At 36.4% G+C, this 25317-nt stretch overlaps 1 protein-coding gene across 1 annotated transcript in view; it reads left to right on the top strand.

The window, feature by feature from the left end:
• lipeb (lipase, hormone-sensitive b) overlaps positions 1-25299 on the top strand; it is a 57003-nt gene extending 31704 nt beyond the window's left edge. The window contains 7 exon segments of the mRNA XM_056475857.1: positions 2323-2467; positions 4832-5059; positions 8848-8988; positions 18071-18266; positions 18268-18310; positions 21346-21606; positions 24649-25299. Coding sequence (XP_056331832.1) covers positions 2323-2467; positions 4832-5059; positions 8848-8988; positions 18071-18266; positions 18268-18310; positions 21346-21606; positions 24649-25059 — 1425 coding nt within the window. The 3' untranslated portion in view covers positions 25060-25299.
• The last annotated feature ends 18 nt before the right edge of the window (positions 25300-25317 follow it).

The following is a 25317-nucleotide window of genomic DNA, read 5'->3' on the forward strand; positions in this document are numbered from 1 at the left end:
TTTAGCTTCAAATTCCTTCAACATACCTGCCTGGAAGTTTCTAGTATACCTAGAAACCGCTTGATTAGCTGGTTCAAGCATGTCTAATTGGAGTTGGAACTAAACTCTGCAGGACATCGGCCCTCCAGGACTAAATTTGGGGCACCCCTGGTCTAAAAAATATGACAAATAATTCTCTAAAATATTTGAAAATTGGGAAAGAAGAGAGATTAATTTTTTTGTTATAAAAGAGCCGCCTCCCCTTTATGAATGGCTATAGCCAAACTAAAATGTAGTCACTATTTACCCACCCTTTTGTTATTTCCATCCTTTTGTTATGTATCCCCCAGTGATCCATTTAATATGAGCAAATCAACCAAAGGATCTTTTTCAGTTTCTAGAAATTATACCATTTAATATTTAACAATGAGTATGTTTGCCTGGGCAACAATAATCAGATTCTAATATGATTAAGAAAATACTCTGATTTAAGAGTCTACCTTTATTCCGACTAAGGTCATAATCCAACTAAACCTCAATTGGGATTAAGACGTGGAGTTGCCCATATTAGTCGCATTATTGAAGTGCAGTACAGACATATAAGCACCTTAATCAAACTATACCATCATGTAGGATTTTCGCTGCATTTTGCAACAGGATAGTCAAACACTCACGGCAGTCTGACACTATTCTCTGCACCTACAGAGTCAGTAAAGGACCACAGGACACCTGCATCTGTTTTTTTTTTCCCATGGAGCGTGCAAATTTCATTAAAACAAACACTCTTCCAGCAGTTCATACTCTCATTCAATATCTCGTCTGTAACAGGGGCATGCATGTAATGTTCCTGAATTAATTTAAAAAAGTTTTTAAAATTAAACACAGAGAAACTCCAGAGGAAATGTGGATAGCGTGGTGATGCAATGATGTTAAGTGAATTATGTGCTTTACATGTAAAACAGGATCATGAAAGGAACATCAAAAAGCACCTCATGTAAACACCTTAATCATTTTATTGTCTTATTCAGATTAAGGCAAATAATTCATTTACTGATGTCCATGTAAACATAATCACTTTAAGTTCTATGAACACCATTTGGGAAACAAAACTAGTCTCTACTTTAGAACAGGGTCTAATCCAGCGCGATGGTTACTAAAGTGATTGAATTGTATATTGGCTGGGTGAGTGCTTGCCAAACAAGAGACAATGCAATGCAATTTTCCTGATAATCTAAAAAAACCTGTGTGCTATTTTCTGAAAGTGGCCAGAATCCAAAGTGCAGATAGTTGAAGACAATTCTAGACAGTTCTACTGATAATCTCTTGACTTTTAGATTCAATTTTCCCTGCTGACTGTTTGTTTGAAGCATATTTCTCAGAATTGTGCATATTTTATTGTCTCCAGAAATTGACTGCAGTCACTGGGGGACCCCACCTCTGTGTTTAATCATTTATTCAGTTCAAGTAGTGCTTCCTTTGTTAAATGTACTGAACAGCTTCTTGGAAACAGAACAAGATATTGGATTTCATCCACATTTGATCATGTCTTGTGCAAAGTATGAGACTGCTGCTCAGTTAAAGTATCGCATTGTCACCATACTCATGCAAAATTCACCTTCACATCACACAAACAGTCACCAGCGGGAGCCTGAGTTCTCGACACAATGCATTAACTGCTTCAATGAGCGCCACTCAACAATGGACAAGTTGATATCAGATGTAACTGGCAGTTGGAACAACATGTTGTGACGCCTGTCAGCACACATCATGCCTTTAAACTACAAAAGACAGAGAGGGAGAACTAGCAAAAAGAAGTAAAAGTACTCAAATATCAGAGAAGAAGTGTGCTCATTTCCTAAGTGTTTTCTCTTACATGAATGCTTGGTGATATGCAATCAGGTGGATATTTAGGGTGACAGAATCTACTTGAAATGAACATTTACTGTGGAGTTGAGGGCTGTAATTCAGGCTTTTCGGCAGATCAGTCTCACTGAAACCATTGGAAAGTACAGGATGTCAGGATTGAGTGAGGAATTACTGTAGGTATGTAAGCTGGGCAAGCAGTGAGCAAATGTGCAGTCGGTTGTGGATTGACAGGTTCCTGGAGGGGAGGAAATGACAGTCTTATTGTCTAACACTCACGCCAGCATCAAAGAAGAGATGCCGCTGTAAAAGGAGAGGCAATTTAGATTTTTATACTAAATCAAACAATCTATAAACCCTGTAAAATAAAAAAAGAGAAAGAAAGTATTTTAAAGTAGAGGTCTTGGTGTGGATTTTTAAAATTTCTAAGTGAATGAAGCCGTTTTGATTCTTCATCTTTATTTCACTTCTTCTCTCCAGCCGTATCTGAGGAGCTGGTCTCACGACCTGAATGCCCCTGTCCTTTCAGTGGACTATTCTCTGGCCCCTGAGGCCCCCTTTCCTCGGGCTTTGGAGGAATGTTTTTATGCCTACTGCTGGGCCATCAAGAACCACAACCTTCTTGGTAAGAGCAATAGCTGCTTTTTATCCTTCCTGATTATATATGATATCGTTCATTCTTAAAATCACAATGCAATGGAACTAGCAACAAATCAAATGTTCTCCAAAAGGAAATTGTAATTATGAACACATAGATACAACGCAAAATGAGAATTTAAGGGATTGGTCATTCAAAAATGAAATGTAACTCACCATTTACTCACTTTTGTGTGGTTTCAAACCTTTCTTTCCTCTGTTTAACACAGTGGTCTCAAACTCAATTCCTGAAGGCCACAGCTCTGCCGAGTTTAGCTCCAACCACCTCCAACTCGCACCTGCTTATTAGTCTCTAGTAGTCTTGAACATCTTGATTAGTTGGATCAGGTGTGTTTGATTGGGCTTGGAGCAAAACTGTGCAGAGCTGCGGTCCTCCAGAAATCGAGTTTGAGACCTATGGTTTAATACTAAGGAAGATATTTTGAAGAAAGCTGAAAACCTGTAACCATTGATATCCATAGTAGTGGTGGGCAAAGTGAGGCTTCATGAAACACTGAAACAGTCGAAGCAAATGTGTCGAAGCTTTAGAACGTTTCGAAACCCGTCTCTACAGTGACACATAGTGGTCATTTTTTTATGTATTGCTCTGGAACAGCTTCAGCAAAGAAACAGTTGAACAAATTGAGGTATTAAACCCCACATTGTAGAGTAAAAGTTTCAAGTGATTTAGTGAAATGGTGAGAGTTCCTGAGTAGCATGCAGAGATAATGAGTTCAAATCCAGAGTGATGAAGCTATGGATGTCATTTTTAAATGCTCTCTTCCTGTAACGTGTTTTGTTTTAACGTTGGTCTGACATCCGAATGAACTCTGTGAATAAATGTCTTGTTTTGGTTGTTAAAAAGTAAGATTATTAAAATGCATTTAGTTATAATTTCAGAGTATTAACTCAAGTCGGGATTTGAACTCGAGACATTTGCAGCACAGTTCTCGAAACGCTTCTGAAATGACAGATGCTTTAAATTGTTTTAGTCACATGACCTGGTTATTCGAATCACTTTAGTCACATGACCTCGGTTTTTTTGAATCACCTTAGTCACATGACCTGTGCGTTTCGGATCATGCTTTGGTACAGTGTTTCGAAACACTTTTACTTTGGGATCTCGACACTGTCAAAACGTCAGTTTCATGTCAGCCATCCCTAATCCATAGTAGAAAGACAAATAATATAGAAGTAAATTGTTACAGGTTTGCAACATGTAAAGGGTGAGTAAACGATGAAAGAATTTTTAGTTTTGGGTGAAGTTTGTTGAACACTTTTATTCCTGACAGCTCGTGTTGACATGAAAATATTCACATATTGAAATCCTCAGATTGATGACACAATTAGAATAACCCTCTGCACTTTTTTTGCTTGCTTTTACTTTGCTTACTGTAAATTTTAATTAAAGATTGTTTTACAACGCAGGGGTGAGTGATATGCTCAAGACACAAAGAAATTAAGATATTTAATAACAAGATTTCCCATTTAAACTTATTTTTAATTCTTCAATTTGGGTGAAAGTATGATGTATAATAAGAAAAAAGCAAACAAGGCAGAGATTAGATCTTTCAAAAAAAAAATTATACAAGATTCTTGCTTGGCTGCTTAAAGCAACCATCAAATAAAATTTTGACCAATCAGGAGTTTTTATTAGCAACCAATCAAACAACATTTGGCTTTTATGAGGACATTTACTGTAGCTTTTATTAGTGCAAAACCTGCACTCCAAAGCCACACTGAATAAAATGTCTTTCCTCCAGGCTGTCAGAATACATTTTGTGGAGAGATATTTTATTTCATTCTCTTTTATAACCACTTTAATAAAACACTTAATACAGTATTTACAATAATTGCATCATAAATCACCCAGACTGCCTTTTAAATTATTAATTTCATATATGTTTTTTCTATATTTGTTTCATTCTGGCACTCGAGTAGACCTTAAGAAAACTGATTAAGGTACAAGACAAGTGAAATCGGCAGACTTGACAGTCTGTCATACTGTTGTGATGTGCTCGTGTCGACATCCCACAGGGAACAAAAAAAGCCTATTGAAACTCAGCTCACACTCAGTCTGACTACAGCGGTGTAAACATATTCATCATTCAGTGTTCTCTCACCTCTGCTATCTGTCTCGGGATCACGCACGGCTAATAACTCTCTTTGGGCATTTTTGGTGCGAAAACCACATCAGATCAGAGATAAAAATGTGACCCGATTTGAGGTTGAGAATTATAGAGTGAATTTATCTTCTTAATGCTCTAAATAAGCTTGTATTTGACCTATTGCTCAATTAAATTCCTGCTCAATTCCTTTCTAAATCTCCTTCATTGACCCATTTCCTCCTCAGGTTGGACGGGTGAGCGTGTGTGTTTGGCCGGCGACAGTGCTGGAGGAAACCTGTGTGTGACCGTGTCAATGCGGGCCGCAGCTCATGGTGTGCGCATGCCGGATGGCATCGTCGCCGCATATCCTGCCACCCTGCTCACCGTTTATGCCTCGCCATCCCGTCTGCTCAGCCTCATGGACCCTCTGTTGCCCCTTAGTGTGCTCTCACGCTGCCTCAGTGCTTATGCAGGTCGGTCTGGGAGTGGAGTAGGATTTTATGACAAATAGTGCTGTGTTGCGACTCGGGTTATTAGCGAGCTGGAACGGGCAGGTCCGATGCGTAATTTATCGCTGGTAAAAATGTAACATATTCCCAATTTCAAGAGTGTAGACACTTTAATGATGATGAATGAATTCAACAAGTAAAGTTAAGTGAAGCCACACACGTCAGAAATAGATTAATAGGTTTGTGTTTTGTTATAAATGATACGATTAGTAGTGTTTTCAATCATAGCGATGGTAAAGTCAAACCGGTGGCCCACAGCTTGTATTTTCTTTGCTCTGGAGGTGAACTCTAGCAAAGTTGACTTTATGTTTTGTGCTTTTGGATATTTTAAATCTATCTTTCTTCTGTTCTGATGTTTTTCTCAGAGAACAGAGCAGCAATTCATTTAAAATGCTTAAATTTTGCATTTTATTTTGTTATTTTTTTAAACTGATTATACTAACAGTATTGCTGGACAAAGTACATAAATCAAGTTGAGTAGAAATATGGATGCATACTTTATTAGTTTGACATTTTTTATTTGTAAAAGTACAAAGGTTCTTGATGTTTTTTAATGTCCTCCTGCCCAAAATATGTGGGGAAGGGTGTATATGAAAAGTTCAGATGCAAAAGCCGCTAAACGTCACTTCCGCCAAAATGACATAATGACATTGAGTGAATGTTTTAGGCACATAGTATACGATCAACAAATATTTTAGCTTTAAATCATTCAAATCCAAGCGTCAGCCCATTCAGAAATAAGTTTATTTGGCAAAAGCCTCTAAACGCCACTTACCTTTGACAACAAAAGTCGCTATATCCCGAGAACCAATCAGAAGGCGCGAATCAAGCATATGTTTTCTATGTGGCGGCGTGCTGATGAGGCGGCTTTCAGGAGGAGAGTGTTTTATTCCGCTTTCGATTTAGATTTTAAAAGATGGAGTTTGATGAATTGGATGAGCCTTTCTGACTGTCAGTGAATGGCAAATCAAAACATCCCTTACCTCAAAACGCTGTGCATTATAAGGAAAAGAAAATGCATTGTCCAGTTGGAAGTGTAACATGCATTCATAAGGTATTTTTTACACAGCGTTGCTACTTTGAATGAGTCCGATTTACTATAGCTACATTAAACGGCAACTCCGTTCACGAAAGATGAAGTTAAGGTGCCGTTCTTTTATTCCACATGGAGGCTATAAGGATAAACAAGAGACAAAAAAAGAAACAAAGACCTTGAGTATGGTGAGAATGAATGAATGACATGAGACATTCCCTTTTTGCCCAGTAGGCCTTGTGTTTTATTTGTTAATGTAGACTATTTTTTTAAAGATATATAAAATGTATAAAACTATACATTATTTGTAATACTTCATATCTACGTATACGTCTGATAAGCTTTTTATATTAATGGACAATGCACAGTTAGTGATGTTTCACAATGTTTTTACACTATATTATTTGAATATAACAAGCTTAGTTTACAATGTTTACATTATTCTACTTGCATTAAATCTAAATCCCAAATATCAGAAATGACAACACATTGTTAAGATTTAATTACTGTTAATTTTAATGTTATTGATTAATGAACTTGCTTGACAGATTGCATTAATTAATTTTCCTTCTGCTTTGTCCATGGTTTATTAGAGGTTACCACAGCAGAATGAGCCGCCACTTACTTGACAGTTTTATGTATTTTTAATTTTAGGTAGTTTATGATTGGTAAAATAATTTCTGCATCCTTAGTGATTATTCAACTAATTACACCGTCTCGTCTCAATAGGTGGATTTAAAGATTTTTGCAAAAAAAAGCACAAGTGGATGTAGCTGGTTTTGACGCAAAAGAACATTTACCTTGTTAAAAAACAAAGAATTTTGCACAATTTTTGAAAAAAAAAAAAGCAATTTTATTGAGAGGGGTCTGGATGCAGACCTGATGCAGTGCAATCTGGGCTGCATCCAATGCTTTTTAATGGGCTCACCTAACCCCTACTCCTCACCGTGACGTCACTAGCTCCATTTGAGTGCATTGTGTCTGACATTGCATCGCTGAGTGATGCAATCTCAGCTTGCATCATAAAGGCTGCATCCAGATACTATTGATTTTATTTACTAGCTAATAACCTTATAATTAACTATAAAATGAAACTTCTAAACCTAATCAGAAGAGCCTGATTAGAAAATGCTCATTTACAAAATAAGAGGTCTGATGGATTTAGAGGATTTTGCATCTGAACTCTTCATATCTTCACAGCTTAGTCTGACATATTTACGAATTTCTATAAATTGTCCAAAAGCTTTGGAAGATTTGAGATTCTACAGATAGCTAATGTGTTCCTCTGCAAGTAAGAATTATTTTTAATGTTTTTTCCAAAACTTGTTTTTCACTGAAAACCACTACTATACCGGATTGTTTAAATCAGTTAATCATTAACTGGTGTTTCACTCTGACCAGATAATTTGGACCAAGTCATCAGCAGGTTGATACTCTCTCAGAATGGATCCATTTAGTGAGTTAATTGGCAGTTGGCAGAGACTCAAGCCGCAGTCACACTGAACTTTTTCGTCCCATAGACTTCCAATCATACGCCCACAAATGCATCAGACCGGAAACGCAAGCACATGCGACAAGTTTCACAGTTTGCTCAAGTTCAAGCTTTGATGAACTCTGACCTGCAAAATCGCATAATGTGACTGCGTGAGACCAATCGAAGACCAAAACATGATTTAAAACATGGACTAATCACTCGCTTTTAAAAATGTCTAATCATCTACACCCCTTTTCACAGCGACATAAGACAGAATTTCGCATGCTCAAATTCTAATGTGACCCCGGATCACTCTGAACGGATAATTTGAATCAATTAATAATTAACTGGAAACTTAATTTGAACAAATCGCTTGACTCAGTTAATCATTATCTGGAGACTCACTCTGAGCGGATCATTTGAATCAGTTGATTGGTGTCTGGAGACTCACTAAGAAGGTAAAGAATTATTGTAAATACAGCAATGAAGTAAAAATACTGTTCACCACTGAATAACAGACTTTCTCTTCATTTGGTTTCACAAGAATCATACTGGAATTACAGGATTTACATAAACTTGTGAAGTTCTTGCAGCTTAAGTGCTGTTGTTATTTTTGCTTTAATGGCAGCAATGCTCAAGCTGTTAATGGAATTGATGCATACCAACCTGATAATCATTTTAAATGTAGTAATAATAATAAAAAATGATTTAATAGCTGTCGAAACTCTAGCACTAGTTTCACCTGCCGATGCAAGAATTAGCATTTGAAGTTTGTATTTGTGCAGACAAGTTCATATGCCTGTGTCATATGTCTTATATTTGCTTAATTTGTTGGAGACTAAGAAATTAAGCAAAATTGTAAAACAAAAATCTTATTAATTTTACATAATACAGTATTTCTTTTACTTGATTTAATTTTGATACATTTTTTTAAAGATTTTAAATTTGTAATTTTTTTTTTTTTCTTTTTTTTTTAATAATTTTTTTTTTTTATTTATTTTATTTTTTATTTTATTATTATTTTTTTTATATATTTTTTGTGCATTGTGTGTATTAATTTTGGTTAATTTTGTTTTTATTTGAGTATAAATAAAATGAATCGAGAAATAATTTTTATTTTATTTATTTATTTTTTGTTGTACTTTTAAGTATTTGTTTTGATTGATTGATCACTCTATTTCCAATTTCAATTTGATTGACCCCCTCCTGTATGTTATTTGCTTTGTCCTTATCTGCTGTGTGTAGGCACGGATCCACAAGTGGAGAAGCAGGTGGAGAAGGTGAGCACTTTGAGCATGGTGAAGAGAGACGCTTCTCTGCTGCTCCGAGACTTTAAACAGGGGGCCTCCAACTGGATCCACTCTCTGCTGGACAGAGGCAGTGCAGGTACATGCATTTGAGTAAATCATTACGCTCGCTGTGTCTAAAACAACATTTATCAATATGTCAATTTATTTTATGATTATAATCCCTACACCCCCTGACGATGATGCCGTTGTAATAGTGCAGCTGGCTAATCATTTGATCTGTTTTAATTGGGTTTAAATTAACACACATGGATCCCTCGTAGTGCTCTGCTTTGCTTGATATAATTGGCTCCATGCTGATAATAGCCATTTGTTCTGAGCTATATGTGGTAGCTCTCCAGCTTGTGGTGCGTGACCCACAGATGGTTTTGCGGAAAGTGCTCTTTCTGAGCGCGCACTGACTGAATGCATCTGAATGGAGGCCTCGTTTCAATCTGTATCCATCATCTATGCAGGCTGCTGAATCATACCTGGAAGGCTAATATATGCAGACTGGGGAATTGCCCATGGTACCTGTTCTCTCGGCAACAGTCACTTTTGTATTATACATTTCTAACTCTGTAACCTTTCTCCTCAGTGGTCTTACTCACAGTATTTCATCTACGGTTGTTTAACCACTACTTCATTCGGTTACTTCCATCATTGTTTTCTTTAGTCGTCAGTAGCTGTATTTCCATACTCTTATTTTCATGCAATTTTTTTCATTTAGAATATTGCATTAAACAAATATTAAATAGAAACTTCCATTCGAATTCTAAAAAAAGCTCCTTAGAATTGTGTTGGTTAAGTTCAATTTAAAATATGAGCATAAATAAATAGAAAAAACATTTATCAAATAAATTCTGTGCATTTTGTTAAAAAAAAATATGGATAACTATGCTAGCTAGTGTTTCATCTCATCACACCACCAACTCAAATGCTGTTTGAAAATTCAACAAACATCTAAATTCCATCATCAATATAATCTTGTATAGTTATTTCTGTCATTTTCCTGAAAATCAGGCACCGCTTCCAAACCCAGGATCTTATGAGAGAATTTGTTGTTGCTTGTGTCATATGCCACTCTGAGGTGCAAGTTAGGCCCTGTTTGCACCTGGTATTAATATAATATAAGTGGACAAAGGAGACGCATTACTGTTCACACATGGTGTTTAAAAGTGTCTCTTTTGTCCACTTGCGACTGCTTTCTACCTCTTTTCTGGTGAGGGAAGGGTTTGTAAGTGGGTATTTTCGCTTTCAGCATAATACAGCAAAAATGGCGCATTTTTCATGAATAAATAAATCATATTAAAAGATAACAGCTCAATTAAGCATGCTTTTTGAATAGGCTACTTTATGCATTGACTAATAAAATTATGTAAGATTGATTAAATTTCTTTTTATTAACTCCTATAAGGCCAATAAACTTTCTTCTGTTTTACAGTTTTAACAGTCACACTTTACACACTTTAAGTTTTCATTAGTTAATGTTAGTTAATGTATTTATTAACATGAACTAATAATGAACAATACTTGTACATCATTTGTTTAAAGGGCACCTATTTTACCCCATTTACATTGTAAGATAAGCTTTTGGTGTCTCTAGAATGTGTCTGTAAAGTTTCAGCTCAAAATACCCATCAGATTATTTATTATAGCGTCCAGAATCTGCCCATTTTGGTGTCTGAATACATCATAACTGTTTTTGTAGCCTGTGGCTCTAAATGCAAATAAGCTGCTTCTCTCCACCCACCGTTTCCACGTGCGTGTCTGCTTCTCATGCGTTATTCCAGATGAACAGCAGTCAGTGATAGAGACAGACATGGATAAAATACTGCTCATTCGTCAAAAATACCAAGTACGTTTATTTGATATATTTGTTGTGGAGTTTATTCAAGCCTTCCTGAAATGAGTTTCATACAAATGCTGTTTGCAGTACACATACGCACGCACGCACGCACGCATGCACGCACGCACGCACGCACACACACACACACACACACACACACTAGTGTTTACTAACACCATACAGCCATGGTGATTATTGCAGTTAAGAATTAAATAGTAACTTTACTCTCTATTTCAAACATGCTCTGTTTTAAAAACATTACAAACTTATAAAACGTATAAAAATCACAGAGAGTTGTGACATGTTTTAATGCCAGTTTATTTGCAAAAAAAAGTTCTGTGGTCATGTTTATACATGTATTATTATATGTTATATGTTGTTATAGAAACATGGCGCCTGTCAATCACTTCGCTGGGTGGGGGAACCACACTCCTACATCACGTTGTGGTGGGCCTCAAAATCACTGGGATTTGGGTCCTATTTTAACGCCAGGAAATTTAAAAACAAGAGACATTGGGTTGGGTTTGTTTTACTCCAATATGACAGTGGACACACTACACCTACAGACAGTTTTGTTGAAACGGCTTCAAAAAGTTGATTTTCATCATAGGTGTCCTTTAACATAACTCAACATTTACTGATGCTACATTAAAACCTAAATTCATGTTTGTTAACATTAGTTAATGCACCATGAGTTTACACAAACTAACAATAAACAATTCTATTTTCATTCACTAATGTTATGTGATGAAATGTGTATTTATATAGCGCATTTATCGTGTATGGCCAAAGCACTTGACAATCATGAGGGGGGTTTCTCCACACCACCACCAGTGTGCAGCATCCACTTAGATGATCCGACGGCAGCCACAGGGCAACAACGCCAGTGCACTCACCCCACACCAGCTGGTGGAGTGGAGAGATAGTGATAGAGCCAATTCGGTGGATGGGGATGATTAGGAGGCCATGATCGTAAAGGCCAATTGAGGGACTTTGGCCAGGACACTGGTGTTACACCCCTACTCTTTACGAGAAGTGCTAAGGGATTTTTAATGACCACATAGAGTCAGAACCTCGGTTTAACGTCTCATCTGAAAGACTGCGCTCACTGACAGTATAGTGTCCCCTTCACTTTTACTACTGGGCTGCATATGGTTGTTAACTAACATGAATAAATACAGTAATAATTGTATTGTTCAATGTTTGTTCCTGTTAGTAAATATATTAACTAATACAATCGAATTGTGAAGTGTTGCAATTTTAAGATCTATAAGCTTTTTTTTAAATAATTTTTTATTAGGTGAATAAAAATAAAGTACGCTATTGATCAGGAATTGATGTGGAACTTAAGTGGTTTCCTGACTTTATTATTTATATATTGTGCTAGTTTCCCAGGAAATTAAGGGAACAGGAGTTGGGAATGGTAGTTTACTTTAGTGCATAAAATTTAGTGTGGAAACATATCTACTGAGTGATTTCAAGCTGTAAAATAAAATGCTAAGACACAATTTGGGGCAACTATATTAACATTCTGATTGATACAGAATAAATTATTAAATGTATTGAAAACATTATTTTGTTTAAATTGGAGGATGTGTAAATTGACGCTATTTTCATTTGTAGGTAAACTTAACCTGTCATTATTACTGCAGACAATAGCAATACACAACAGCTCTTTATGGTGCTGTTATAATTGAAGTACAAACTATTTTGGATGCAGAATATTTAAGCTAAATCTTTTGGTTAGTTGTTGCGCTCCTATTCTTATCTGCTTCATCTATTTGATGCACATGTGCACACTGGGACTCATTCATTGAAGTCTGGGAAGATGAACGTAGAGTCTCTTGTGTCAAATTAATTACATTTACATTTATACCTTTAGCAGATGCTTTTATCCAAATCGACTTACAAAAGAGGAACAAAGCATTTGATCGTGTGTGGGGGAGGGCTTTTTCAAATATGTGATAGTTTCAGCAGTTGAGGTGGAGGTTGGCAGATCATTTCACCAGAGAAGAGCAGAAAGGGGCAAGGATTTGAAGAGTGAAATTTTATTTATTTATTGTCTTATTCTGAAGGAAAACAAGGGTGCTGCACATTCAGTGGCCTTAGCTCCCAGAAAGAAGCAAATATTTGTAGCATAAAACTTGTTTGAAATGGAAGTACTTGGCAGAATTTGTAACATTTACAGGTAAGCGTACAATAAAGAAAAAGCATCCATAGGTTTATAATTTAGTTTGAAGTACTTATTATAAGCATGCCATATAATAGAATTGTATAATACATAATATAAGCATGACAGTTTGGATTATGCACTGGCAGAAGCTCATCCTTCAATATTTTATTTTATTTTATTTAGATGTGTGCACAGCATAAGGCTGTATTGATATAAATGACGTCCTAGCAAGGAAATTAGTGATGAAATTACATTCCAAACACAGAGAAATCCTGCAGGTGCAGTGGTTACATGGATGGTCCAAATTTTTTTTGTGTTTGTTGCTATAACTTTATTGTCATGCTTGGATCTGAAATTTTTCAAGCATTATAGTATGCTACACACTCCTTACAAACAGACAAGACAGACGTTTTTATTTTACACTGACCTTATTTTGATTTAGGACAGCCTGATGCACAAATGAATTGTCATGACTTTTAAATCATTGGACAAAGTCATGATTCACATGGCTGCGGTTAGAAACAATTTTTTTTAGCCAGCCTTGTGAGGTTTTTGTGATATGAAAGATCACATCAAGATTTTCAAGAGCCTGCCCTACATTCTTTGAGCAGATTTTAATCTTGTTCATCAACCTGGTCTTCATTTTAACAGACAGATTTAAATGCCAAACAGAATTGCAATACTGTAAACACTCATAGTTAAAGAGAAATGAAAGAAAATGTTTTGATGCTCCAAAAGATCTGAGATGGTGTCTGGGATCTGCAGAAAATAAATTCTTTGCCAAAGGTATATAAAAGGATATTGGTAACCGGTGGCAGAATTGTCTTCAAAATCTTTATATGTGTTTGACAAAAGAAAGAAACTGAAACGGGAATGGAAGGTGAACAAACTACATAACTTTGTTTTTTTATCACATGAACTGTCCCATTGAAACAACGTTCAATATATTTACACATGCATACTGCGGAAGACCAATAAGTAATATGGTACCATTATGTACATCCTATTATGTCTCAAATGCACACTTCTGTCTGTCTCTGTATTTGTATTCTTTTCCAGTTCAGTTTTTATTGTGGTTTTGATTTGCGTAGTCACGCAGCTGAAATGAAAAGCTGACAATAACCATCTCAAACAAAGCAAATGCATGTCTGTTGATTTAAATGGACTGCTATCAACCCCAGATCCCTTATCGTTTGAGTTCATTAGCTCACACAGTGAGTGAAAGAGTAGGGCTGTACAGGATGTCAATGCAGTGTGGCTGAAAGGCATCATTAGAGTGGTGTGACACACAACACAAAGCAGTCTAATTGCCTCATAATGGCGAAGGATTCGTTATTCACTATACCAGCATAACAGAGAATAGTTTTTTTTACATGATTGTGGCTATGGGCTACACAGCTGTGCTTTGACTGCTGTTTTTTGTTTGTTTGTATGAGGGTTTGAGAGGCCAAATATTTTCCTGGATATCTGTTTAATGCCCCACACACATAAACACACACACACTTCACATCAGCCAGTCACATGCCTTACCTCTCCCTGGCAACTGTTTCCTCGCCAACAGCCTCCGCCAATGTCTGTATGAGGGTCTTTGTAAACCCCCACCCTTATACTTAAAATTCCTGCCCTCTGCCCATTTGTACTCCTTTTACATCTTTCGTTACTTTCTCATTTCGCCGTTCTGCATATTTGCATTAAGAAATGTTTCTGTACTGTAAGCATCCCTGCTTTTTATTCGATTTTATGCACAATTTTCTCTCTTCCTGATTGCTTTGGGAGTTCAGGATTACCTTAGTTTTGTTTTTCCACCATGACAATTTGGCCTCTTATTATTTTATGTAGACATTACCTAATGAACCAATATCATTGGAGCAACATCAATCAATATATGCGACTACAAAATAAGACTCTGTGATGTATCAAAATCAAAACACATTTCACCACATGGGTTAGCGCCACTGGTGCACAGTCAGCATTATATAACATATATAGCAGATGCACTATGTGTTTTAACTTTAGTGGCATGTTTAACTTTGGTAATACGTGTTTAGATTTATACTTCCCAAAATAAATTAGGTAAAATTTTAAATGGTTAAATCTGAAACATACATAGGTTTTCTTATGTGTAGATTAGGGGTACACAAACGTTTTCATATGAAGGGCCAAAACCAAATATCATTTAGAGTCGTTGGACAAAGAAATATACCAAGCTATATAAATTAAAGTTGCCATGGGTAATTTCCTAATTTATTCAATAATATTTCAAAATAAATAGAAAACATTACTTTAAACCAGTGGTAGGGAACATATGCTCTTGAGCCACATGTAGCTTTTTGACCAAAAATAAGTGGCTCTCCAGCTGTCTCCCTTCAATAATATTTTACCATATAAAAAATTATAACTGTCACTTTCTATCCAAAATACAATTACAATTCCCTCTTTATTGTAATCTTTTACAGCAAAATTAATAAGAAATCTGTTAACAATAAAAGGACGGTCTTCATTCATGGACTTGCTCAACATATGATGCTTCATGTTTGTTTATTTTTGAGTTGTGCATCGACATAAATTAAGATTTGGTTTAAACCTGTATATTATAGTAGTATTACAGTAGCAAATGCATTTTTAAAGATGCATTTTGAGATATACATGCATCCAAATGGCTCTTTAAAAATGCATTTGCTAAAAAAAAATCAGAAATGGCTCTTTGTTGAATAAAGGTTCCTGACCCCAGCTTTAAACCATATTAACTAATGCAGTATAACTTTTAAAAATTATAACTTAATGCAATAAAAACATAAACAATCACATATATAAACACAGAGTTCCAATCCTGAATACATTAAACATCATTCTTTATCAACTTCGTTCATCATCCATCATCCAGTGTGTACATTATACAAAATCTGATTATTTTACATAATTTTATTGAAACTTGTTATTTCAGTTAGGCTTTTAACAATAAATCATCGTAACCTCTCCATCATTCTTGCTTTCTTCTCAGATGGATGGCGGGCCAAATCAAAAGGTACATGTGCCAAATTTTAGCCCTCGTGCCCTAGTTTGTGCATTACTGGTGTAGATAAACTCCCTGACAGAATCATCCCACTTACTCTAGAAGTATTGATTTCCAAACTGTTCATAATGGAGTAATACAGCCTGAGTTTTTGTGGAAATATAATATTTAATTTACATATTGTCAGAAAAGTGGCTAAAGCCTGGTTTATACTTCTGCTCAAGTGATTGGCGTGATCCATTCTCGTGCACTTATACTTCTGCGCTGTTTGTTTTGCTCTGCAATAACACTTAAAAAATGCTAGCTGGCAGTAGGTTTTTATGTTCCTTTGTCGAGTTTCTTCCCTGGTCTTGTTTTTTCTGAATGCTACCTTAATGTAAAAGTTGCTCAAACTCGCTCATTTTGTGCAACAACTTTAATCATAAGGTAAACATTAAAACAACACTTTCCATCTGGACCTCCTTCACGGGACTTGACACTTGTAAAACACTATAGCTCCAACGGGTTCGCGCAATAATCAGTGTTACCAGATACATCTGACTTTGTTCACAAACCCGCCCAAATGCACAAAAAAAACACCCAAAATATTTGATTAATATTTTATTTGATTGTAATTTATTTAAATTGAAATTAACATAGTTACTTTAACTGTTATATATTTTTAAAACAATACAACAACCAACACCAGCAGTCACAAAACCACAATATAACTGGATCACATCGATGCCCCACTCTCACCACACACTGCACTTATTTTTGTGTAGATTACACTACCTATTAGAGTATGTTTTACTTTCAAAATGGTGTACAAAATAGTCTCATTTGGCATTTAAATTCCTTTGAACTTAATTAGGTGGTGCTTGTCAATCAGACAACACTTCTATTATTGTTCTTGGTGTCAATTGCGGAAAAAATCTATCAATAGATAGTTATGATAAACCGCTGTGTGAGTTTAATTGCAGCCGCTGCTTGATGTGCATACACGTAGGGGAGTCAGATTTGCCCAGGGAGTCCGATTTCAATACAATTTTGCTTCACCTGCTCTTGCGATGGGCCCCACAAGGTTTGCGCTTTGCACTGGTCACTACTAACTGAATGGAGTAGGACCACACAGTTATGTTTTGGTAAATAAGTTGCATTAAAAAAATTTACTTTTCAAAACCACCCAAATTTTGTCAACCCGCCAATTGCCATTATTACCCGCACAAATTCAAACCGCCCAATTGACTTGATCCTTGACTGTTATCTCTCCAATGTCTCGGTTTTCAAAGGCGTCTCTGACCTCTCCTCGCATAGACCCTCCAGACCCGCACAATCAAATTCAAAACCGCCCAATTGGGCAGGAAACCACCAATCTGGCAATTACTACTATGAATCATTTCCATGACTACAGTGACCTTGAAATGACTTGATCCTGACTATAATCTCTCCAATGTCTCTGTTTTAGATGCAGTGAGAGTGAGTGTTTCAGAAGCGTCTCTGACCTCTCTTCACATAGACCCTCCAGACCCACACATCAAATTCAAAACCGCCCAATTGGGAGGGAAACCACCCAATCTGGCAACACAGGCAATAATATTTAGCTTAAGATGCGCGTCTCTCAGTCCCGCCAACACTCGTCAGCGTTACCAAGCCGACCAATCACAGTGCTTGCACTAGGCTTCGTTGCGACGTGTAGTTACATATTTTGAGAGGTGCACATCAGTGTCTGCGAGGGCTATGCATCCACACGTAGGCTGCGCTGGAGCATACGTGTACACTTGACACAGAAGTATAAATCAGCCTTAATTCGTCCAAATTCATACAATTTAATTTGTATGAAAACACACATTTATTTTTAAAAGAGGTATGCCCCTAAACCCCGCCCCTAAACCCCACCCCTAACCCTACCCCTAAATGGAGATGAGCAAATCATACTAAAATATATAAATGAGATCATACTAATTAATACAAATTAGCCATTAAATCAAAAAGTTACAAATTGCCATAAAATTGCTTTGGTATATGACAGTATATAACACCAAATATTAAATATTGCACTCTTTTTTCCAGTATCGTGCAGGCCTAATATGAATCATTTCCATGACCACAGTGACCTTGAAATGACTTGATCCTGACTATTATTTCTCTAATGTCTCGGTTTTCAGATGCAGTGAGAAAGAGTGTTTCAGAAGCGTCTCTGACCTCTCCTCACATAGATCCTCCGGTGCCCCCCGAAGGGTCTGAATATTCCTTGGAGAAGGGGACTCTGAGGAGCCAGACATGCCAGGACCTGGGCACCCACACTAACAGCGCTGCCAGCAACCATCAGAAAAATGCCAACCACCTTAGCACCAGCACTGCCAAACAACTCCATCCCTGACATCACCATGACACCTGAGAGCAAGGTACAGCTCCTCATCCTGCACTTTAAACAGGTTTAATCAAATTCCTGCTTTCAGCATCTCCCTAAACTCCCACAGTGTCGAAGGTCTCTCTTTTACAGATTGCAACAGCCAGTCATATTAATCATCAGGCTGATTTGCATTCTACAAGGATGCCAATCTGAGCTACGCAGCATCCATCAAGCTTTTTTTCAGAGCTTTATGAGTGTGTGAAACACATGCCATGTTTGCGCTGATTAATTTGCCATCTAAAGTGAGAATGACCGAGCCATCAACAGTTAAACATGGTCGCTTGAATAATAATCAAACGTAACGTTTAAATAACAGACAGCCTCATTGTTAGTACGTTTGTGTTGTTTATCCAGTATGTTTGCTGAAGTGCAGCACAGATGTGGGTACTGAGTATCAAAAATTGCCATCGGTGGCTGAAAAACAGGAGTTTGTTATGCCATAATTAGCATCAGAGTCAGAGCCGTGGCAGAAACACACGCTGTCTAATGCAGAGAATTAACTGGCCTCTTAACGCTGCCTAGTTTTAATAGCTTGCAGCAAATTGTTGATCAGGTTATTTTGGTGGGTACAGAGTGTGCAAATGAAACACATTTGCTTTTTTTGGATTCCGTGCAATTATTTCAATGTATTCCTTTCTGTCACGCTTGGCGAAGGAAGAAAGGGTAGTGCTCGGTGAGTTAAGTGCAGTTGTGCATCTGAGGAGTATTCTGCTGTGATGGCGCTCAGATTTTGCATGCCGTTTATTTCAAGTATGTGTTAAAATCCTGCAGAGCATCCCATGATAAGGTGACGTCAGATGGATGAATAATTGCAGCCAGAATTTGAAACGCTAATTTCTGCTGCCTGGTTCAAATGAGTCATTTTAACCTCTCTTGAACTCATTTGCCATCTGCTTTCCTCATGTTCCTTACAAATATGCACTGCCCCATCTAATACTATTTACATATATTTATATATTTCGGTCTCATGTTGAATTCATAAATATTTAAGTATACACATTTATATACAGTATACACACGCAATATTATTTTATGATTTATATACATGGAAAAAATATTGCAAACAACTAAACTGTAAACTTTATTGTTTAAAATAAACTTTTCTGTGAAAACGAAATGTTAAAATATGGATGTAATAATATACCATTGTCATACACGATATCGTTCATATATATATATATATATATATATGAGTTAAAGTTAAACAACATACTTATTCAGATCTTATTCTAAAGATTAAGTGATCATTCTACATTTCATTTTCTAAGGGCAAAGTTAAAATGACAATTAAAAGGGTATTTAAAATATTAGTCTCATAGTCTCATATATCATCAAATAACTCATGTTCTAAATATGCCTAGCAAGATTTTAATTCATTCATTCATTTCTTTTCTTTTCGTCACTTTATTAACCTGGGGTCACCACAGCGGAAAGAACCGCCAACTTATCCAGCATATGTTTAACGCAGCGGATGCCCTTCCAGCTACAACCCATTACTGAGAAACATCCATACACATACATTCACAAACATACACTATGGACAATTTAGCTTACCCAGTTCACCTATAGCGCATGTATTTGGACTGTGAGGGAAACCCACGCCAACATGGGGAGAACATGCAAACTCCACACAGAAATGCCAACTGACCCAGCCGAGACTCTAACCAGTGACCTTCTTGCTGTGAGGTGATCGTGCTACCCACTGTGCCACCGTGACGCCAAGATTTTAATTGTTATATAAAATATTCTTGCACTGAAGAACATTTTACTGGGTGTTGTCGATAAACTATAGCAATACAGTAAAGATTAATACACTAAAAATCTACTTTTATATTTTAATGCTTGAAAATCTGTTTTTGTTTATACATTAGGGCTGCAAAATATCATTTCAGCATTGATATCGCAATGTGCAAATCTGCGATAGTCACATCGCATCTGTAACGTCAACAATTTTAACCTTAGAGTTAAAGTTTATTATCCATAATTGTTTTAAGGCCTATGAGTCTGTTAGCATTTCAAGCAATTATAAGCCGTTTTGAGTACAATAAGTTAAATGTTTGTACAATTAATTGTATTTAATTGTTTATTTAATTAGTATATTTGCTCTGTTGTATTTAACTATGCTTTTCATGTGTTTAATATTATTATTCAGCTATGCTTCCCAAAAAAAAAACATTCCAGTCAATCTAAATCATGCTTTCTTTTCAAATATAGCTGTTCATGAAACTGTATTCAAATCACAATATATTGCACTAAGAGAAAATATTGCAATGTCACTTTTTTGTAATATTGTGCAGCCCTATTATACATAGTATAGAGTTTTAGGTCAGATTTTGTTTAAAAGAATTAATACTTTTATTTGCAAGGTTGCAATAAGCTGATAAAAATAACATTAAATACAATTAATGCTAATTGGATGCACTAAATACAATATACAGTTAATAAAAAAAGGTAAGACCAGGGTGAGCCTTATACTCATTAAGGAACTGATATTGCATCTTAATGAAGCATACAGTGCTCTGCATATACAAGTACAGGGTGTATACAAATCTATCTTTTATATTCATATTTTAATAGGAAGCTATACAATATTATATTTGTGCATATACATTGGATTAAGACTAAAGCCAAATCTGGAGCTTATCTAACAAAATATTTTACGATAAATAAAGAAAAATAGAAAAATATTAAATACAAATTTAAAAAAGAGGAAAAATCAAGAGGAAAAAAAAAAAGAGTTGTTTTTTTATTATTTATTTTTTGCAATATTTTGCTTGAATGTTATTGTATGTTGAATGTTATCTTTCAATATCTAAATATGTTTGTTCTCTAAAATATTATTTTAATAGATTTAACTGTTTAATAAATCTGTTTTGTTTAAATGAACCAAAATACTTTGCCTATATTCACTGAGATGGAATGGATGAAAATATAAATTGTCAAATCAAGGTGTACTCAATTATGCTGAGCCCTACATAATTTCACTTTGTTCATGGACCCAGTGGTCATATTTTATCTCTCTCCTAGCCTGAGGATGTGAGTTTCTACCTCTGCAAAGAAGTGGATCCTTCCGTGTCAGAAATTCTTTCATCAGTGGCCATTCCGCCCCCTGGTGGCGAGGAGGACCCTGAGAGACCCCGCGAGTTTCCAGAGGGCTTTGAGCCTCTGCGCTCCGAGCAGTTAGCAGAGATGAACGTACAGAGTTCACCCATCGTCAGAAACCCCTACATGTCCCCACTTCTGGCTCCAGACAACATGCTAAAGGGACTGCCTCCTATACACATAGTGGTAAGACTGACAAAAGACTTCATGAGAGATTTGTTGACTAACTGATTAGCTTAAGGCAAGACTCTACATGTGAACGTGGTAAAAAAGAATACTTAATAGTTCTTATCATACTTCAACAGTTGATTGATTACATAAAAAAATTACAAAATTTATGTTTTACAGGTTTTCAGAATGTTGTTTAAATATGCAAATGAGGCATTGCTTTATTAAATATGCACTAATTTGCATGCTTATATAGCACATTGAATGTTATCAGGTTTAAAATTCTTCTTTGTTTTTTTTTTTTATATTCGACACAACAGTTTTAACTGAGTAGTCTTTTTCATCACTCCATAATTCATAAAATACTGCAAACAGCCAGAAATGCCTTTGAAAATATGTATTGTAAATTAAATCTACAGATATAAATTAATTGTGACAAATGAAATGCCTAAATTGTTTTCTTAACCATACACAGAAAAAAAAAATCTAATCTTCATAATTGACAGGTGCTTGAAATAAATGTTTTTCAGACACCTTAAAGGGACAGTTCACCCAAAAATGAAATTCATTCATCATTTAATTACCCTTTACTTGTTTCAAACCTTTAAGTTTTTGTTGAACAAATGAGGCTTAAGAAGGAGGCTGTAAACCATTGACTTCCATAGGACCCTATCATACACCCGGTGCAATAAGGCGCAAGACATGTTTGGCGTGATTTTTTTTTGCTATTTTCAGACCAGCGCAACCCTAATTTTCACGTCTTGCACCACGTTGTTCGCAATGGTCCACTTTGTGGACTCATGGGTGTGCTGGTCTAAAATAGACGTGTGTTAAGGCACATTGTTGGCGCATTTCTATTTTGAAGAACTGAAATAGACTGTGCCATTAGCCAACTGAAAGTAGGACTAAAGTCCAGCTCAGAGCGCCTTAGTCATGTGCCCATGCAAGTCCAAAATGCATACACATTGCTTAATACATAAAGGATGTACAGCAATTCGCAAATATCTTTTACACATGTAAAAAATTTAAGGATTAAAATGTTACAAAATTGTTTATTTTCTACATAAATATAAAACCACTGCCTCCATGCCGCCTTCATGTTGGGGGGCAGGGCTTTTCAGTTTGTTCATGACAATTTGAATAATATTATTAGCAGTATATTTATTATATGCATATTTATATTTTTTTAAAAAAACAAGTTTAGACTTGTCCACCTGTCGGTTTTGGAGATGTATACATCATATGGGGCATAAGAATAGGACATGTGTTTGGATATAACTTAGTTTTTGACACACTTCATTATTATTGTTCATATTCGTTAGCTGGAAATTAGAATTTAGAAATAGTTTTAAAACTAATATTTGCGCTTAACAAACAAAATTAAATATGTAGGCTAATAGACGTCTTCAGTGGAGTGCGTACAACACTGTTTCCTTATCCACAAAAGTGAAGGAGTAAAGAGTAAAAGTAAACTAAAGAGAAAGTAAAGGTCAAATGGACGAGGCTCGTTCTTTATCCTCGCGCTGCAGATGGTCTGTTTAAAGGGGTGGTCAACAGTGTATTTTTAAGGCTTGGTTGTGTTTATAAGATGCAAAGCAATGTGTACTCATGCTTCACTTGTAGAAAATCACGTTATTTTTTCATATCTTTGATTATATACTACTACTCAGCTAACATGAAAATGATGTATGCTGGTCAGCTAACATAATCGGCACCATGTCACGTCCCTACAAGCACGCACTTTTGTGCTGTGTAAACAGAGAAGCTGTTAGCAGCGTTAGCTGCCTGAATCAGACAGAAAATGAAGAGCACACAGCTGAACCTCATGCCTGCTCTCTAAAATAAAATATGACAAGTGTTTTTCACATATATTCAATATAAGCATGTGTAAGAAATATGAAAGGTTCACATATCTTTAGTGAGTTTGTTATTTGAGATGTAGAACGCAGGGAAAGTGGCCGCAGATAGAGACACTGCTGTGCTGGTAAAGGTTGTGGCTGTTTACAGGGTTTTGACTGAAATATGAATTTGTAGCTAAATTGTTAATGGTGCCAAACAGCATTTCCTGTTGTTTGCATCCTTGTTTACGTCCTCGCTACAACATACCATTAACACTAGAAATCGTGCATGTAATAGATCAATTTGAACAAATAAAGATACTTACAGGTTGTGGCTCACAATCCACTGCTTCATCGGTTGGAGGCGTTTTTAACCGAATCCAGCACTGAACTGGGAGAGATTCTGGAAGCTCTCGTTTGTCAAATGCTAGCTATATATTTTTTATAATTCTCTGGAACATAATTAAAATTAAATTGTATGCACTTCTCTCTTTGTGTCGTGTCCTTTGGAAGCCCAAATACAGAAACAGAAGAAAGAAGCTCTGTGGAAATAGCAGCCTTTGCACGGCATTTTGCCTTTCTCTGCTATAACGTTACTGCGCCTCTGGCCACACCCCTTCGCTGCGCAGGGCGTATGTGCGTGGTGAATGCTCGTAACCGGAAGCCCTTGTGATCTCACTAGCCCGGATGTATGTTTTGTTGTAGTCCCCAAACTTCATTCGCTGTAGGCTTTATATAGAATGTAAAACTTTGAGCGTATTACATTCAGAGATGTTGTTTCTGTTCACACAGCTACATTACACCTCAACTAAAGTTTCAAATATGATATCATAGTGGACCACCCCTAAACTGTTTTCTCGCTTGTGAAGCATTAAGTTTTTCCACTTACAAAGTTCACCATGTAAATAGCAAATGCACCATGGCGCGACGAATCTGACTCTGGGAATGGGAGATGAGACTCTGATTGGTTTACTGCATGTTATGCTCAAAACACACCCATAACTCATTAAGAGAATAAGCACAACCCTATCAGACTTCTGAGCTATGTACTTTAGACTTTGAGCGTAGATCATTAAAATTGTGAGTAAATTTTCATTTCTGGGTTGCCTTTAAGAAAATGTGTGTAGGTTCTAATTTTTCGGTATGACAAATAATTTCTAACGTTTGGCTTCCTATTTTATCCAAGACACGTATGCCATCTGTCTCACCCTTCTTTTCTTAGGCCTGTCATCTGGACCCCATGCTAGACGACTCTGTGATGTTTGCCAAACGGCTGCAAAATATCGGTCAGCCGGTGACCCTGTGTGTCGTGGATGACCTTCCTCATGGCTTCCTCAGTCTGTCACAGCTCTCAAGGGAGACACGAGAAGCTGCTAACGTCTGCATGGAGAGAATCAAAGATGTCTTCACCATGAAAGACCCTCCTCCAGAGATGCGCAAGCACCGAAAGCTGGAACGGACCAATCCGAAGCCGTCTGCCACCAAAAGAGACCACACTCAGCTTTCAGAAGTGACTGTGCTGGAGGAGGAGGAGGGGCTCTCTGTCACAGACGGGGCTTCTGTTGTGGAAGAGGCGGGGCTTACAGGTTTTTACACTCCCACTAATGCTGAAGCTGAAAAGATTTTGGCATAGGAGATAGTATTGAATGATACCAAAAGAAGTGGACCAGAGTATGGTCATGTTATGTGAAATAAATAATGATTATAAGAAAAATATAGGAACTAGTTATTAAAGTATAACTTAAATGTGACAGTATTAAAGAGATAATTCACCCAATAATGGGAAAAATTATATAATTTATTTATTCTCCACTTGTTCTAAACCTGTTTTAGTTTCTTTCTTCTCTTGAACGCTAAAGCAGATTATCTGAAAAATTTTGAAACCTGTAGC

The sequence above is a fragment of the Danio aesculapii genome, chromosome 16 (genome assembly GCF_903798145.1).
Source record: "Danio aesculapii chromosome 16, fDanAes4.1, whole genome shotgun sequence".
NCBI classification, from domain to species: Eukaryota; Metazoa; Chordata; class Actinopteri; order Cypriniformes; family Danionidae; genus Danio; species Danio aesculapii.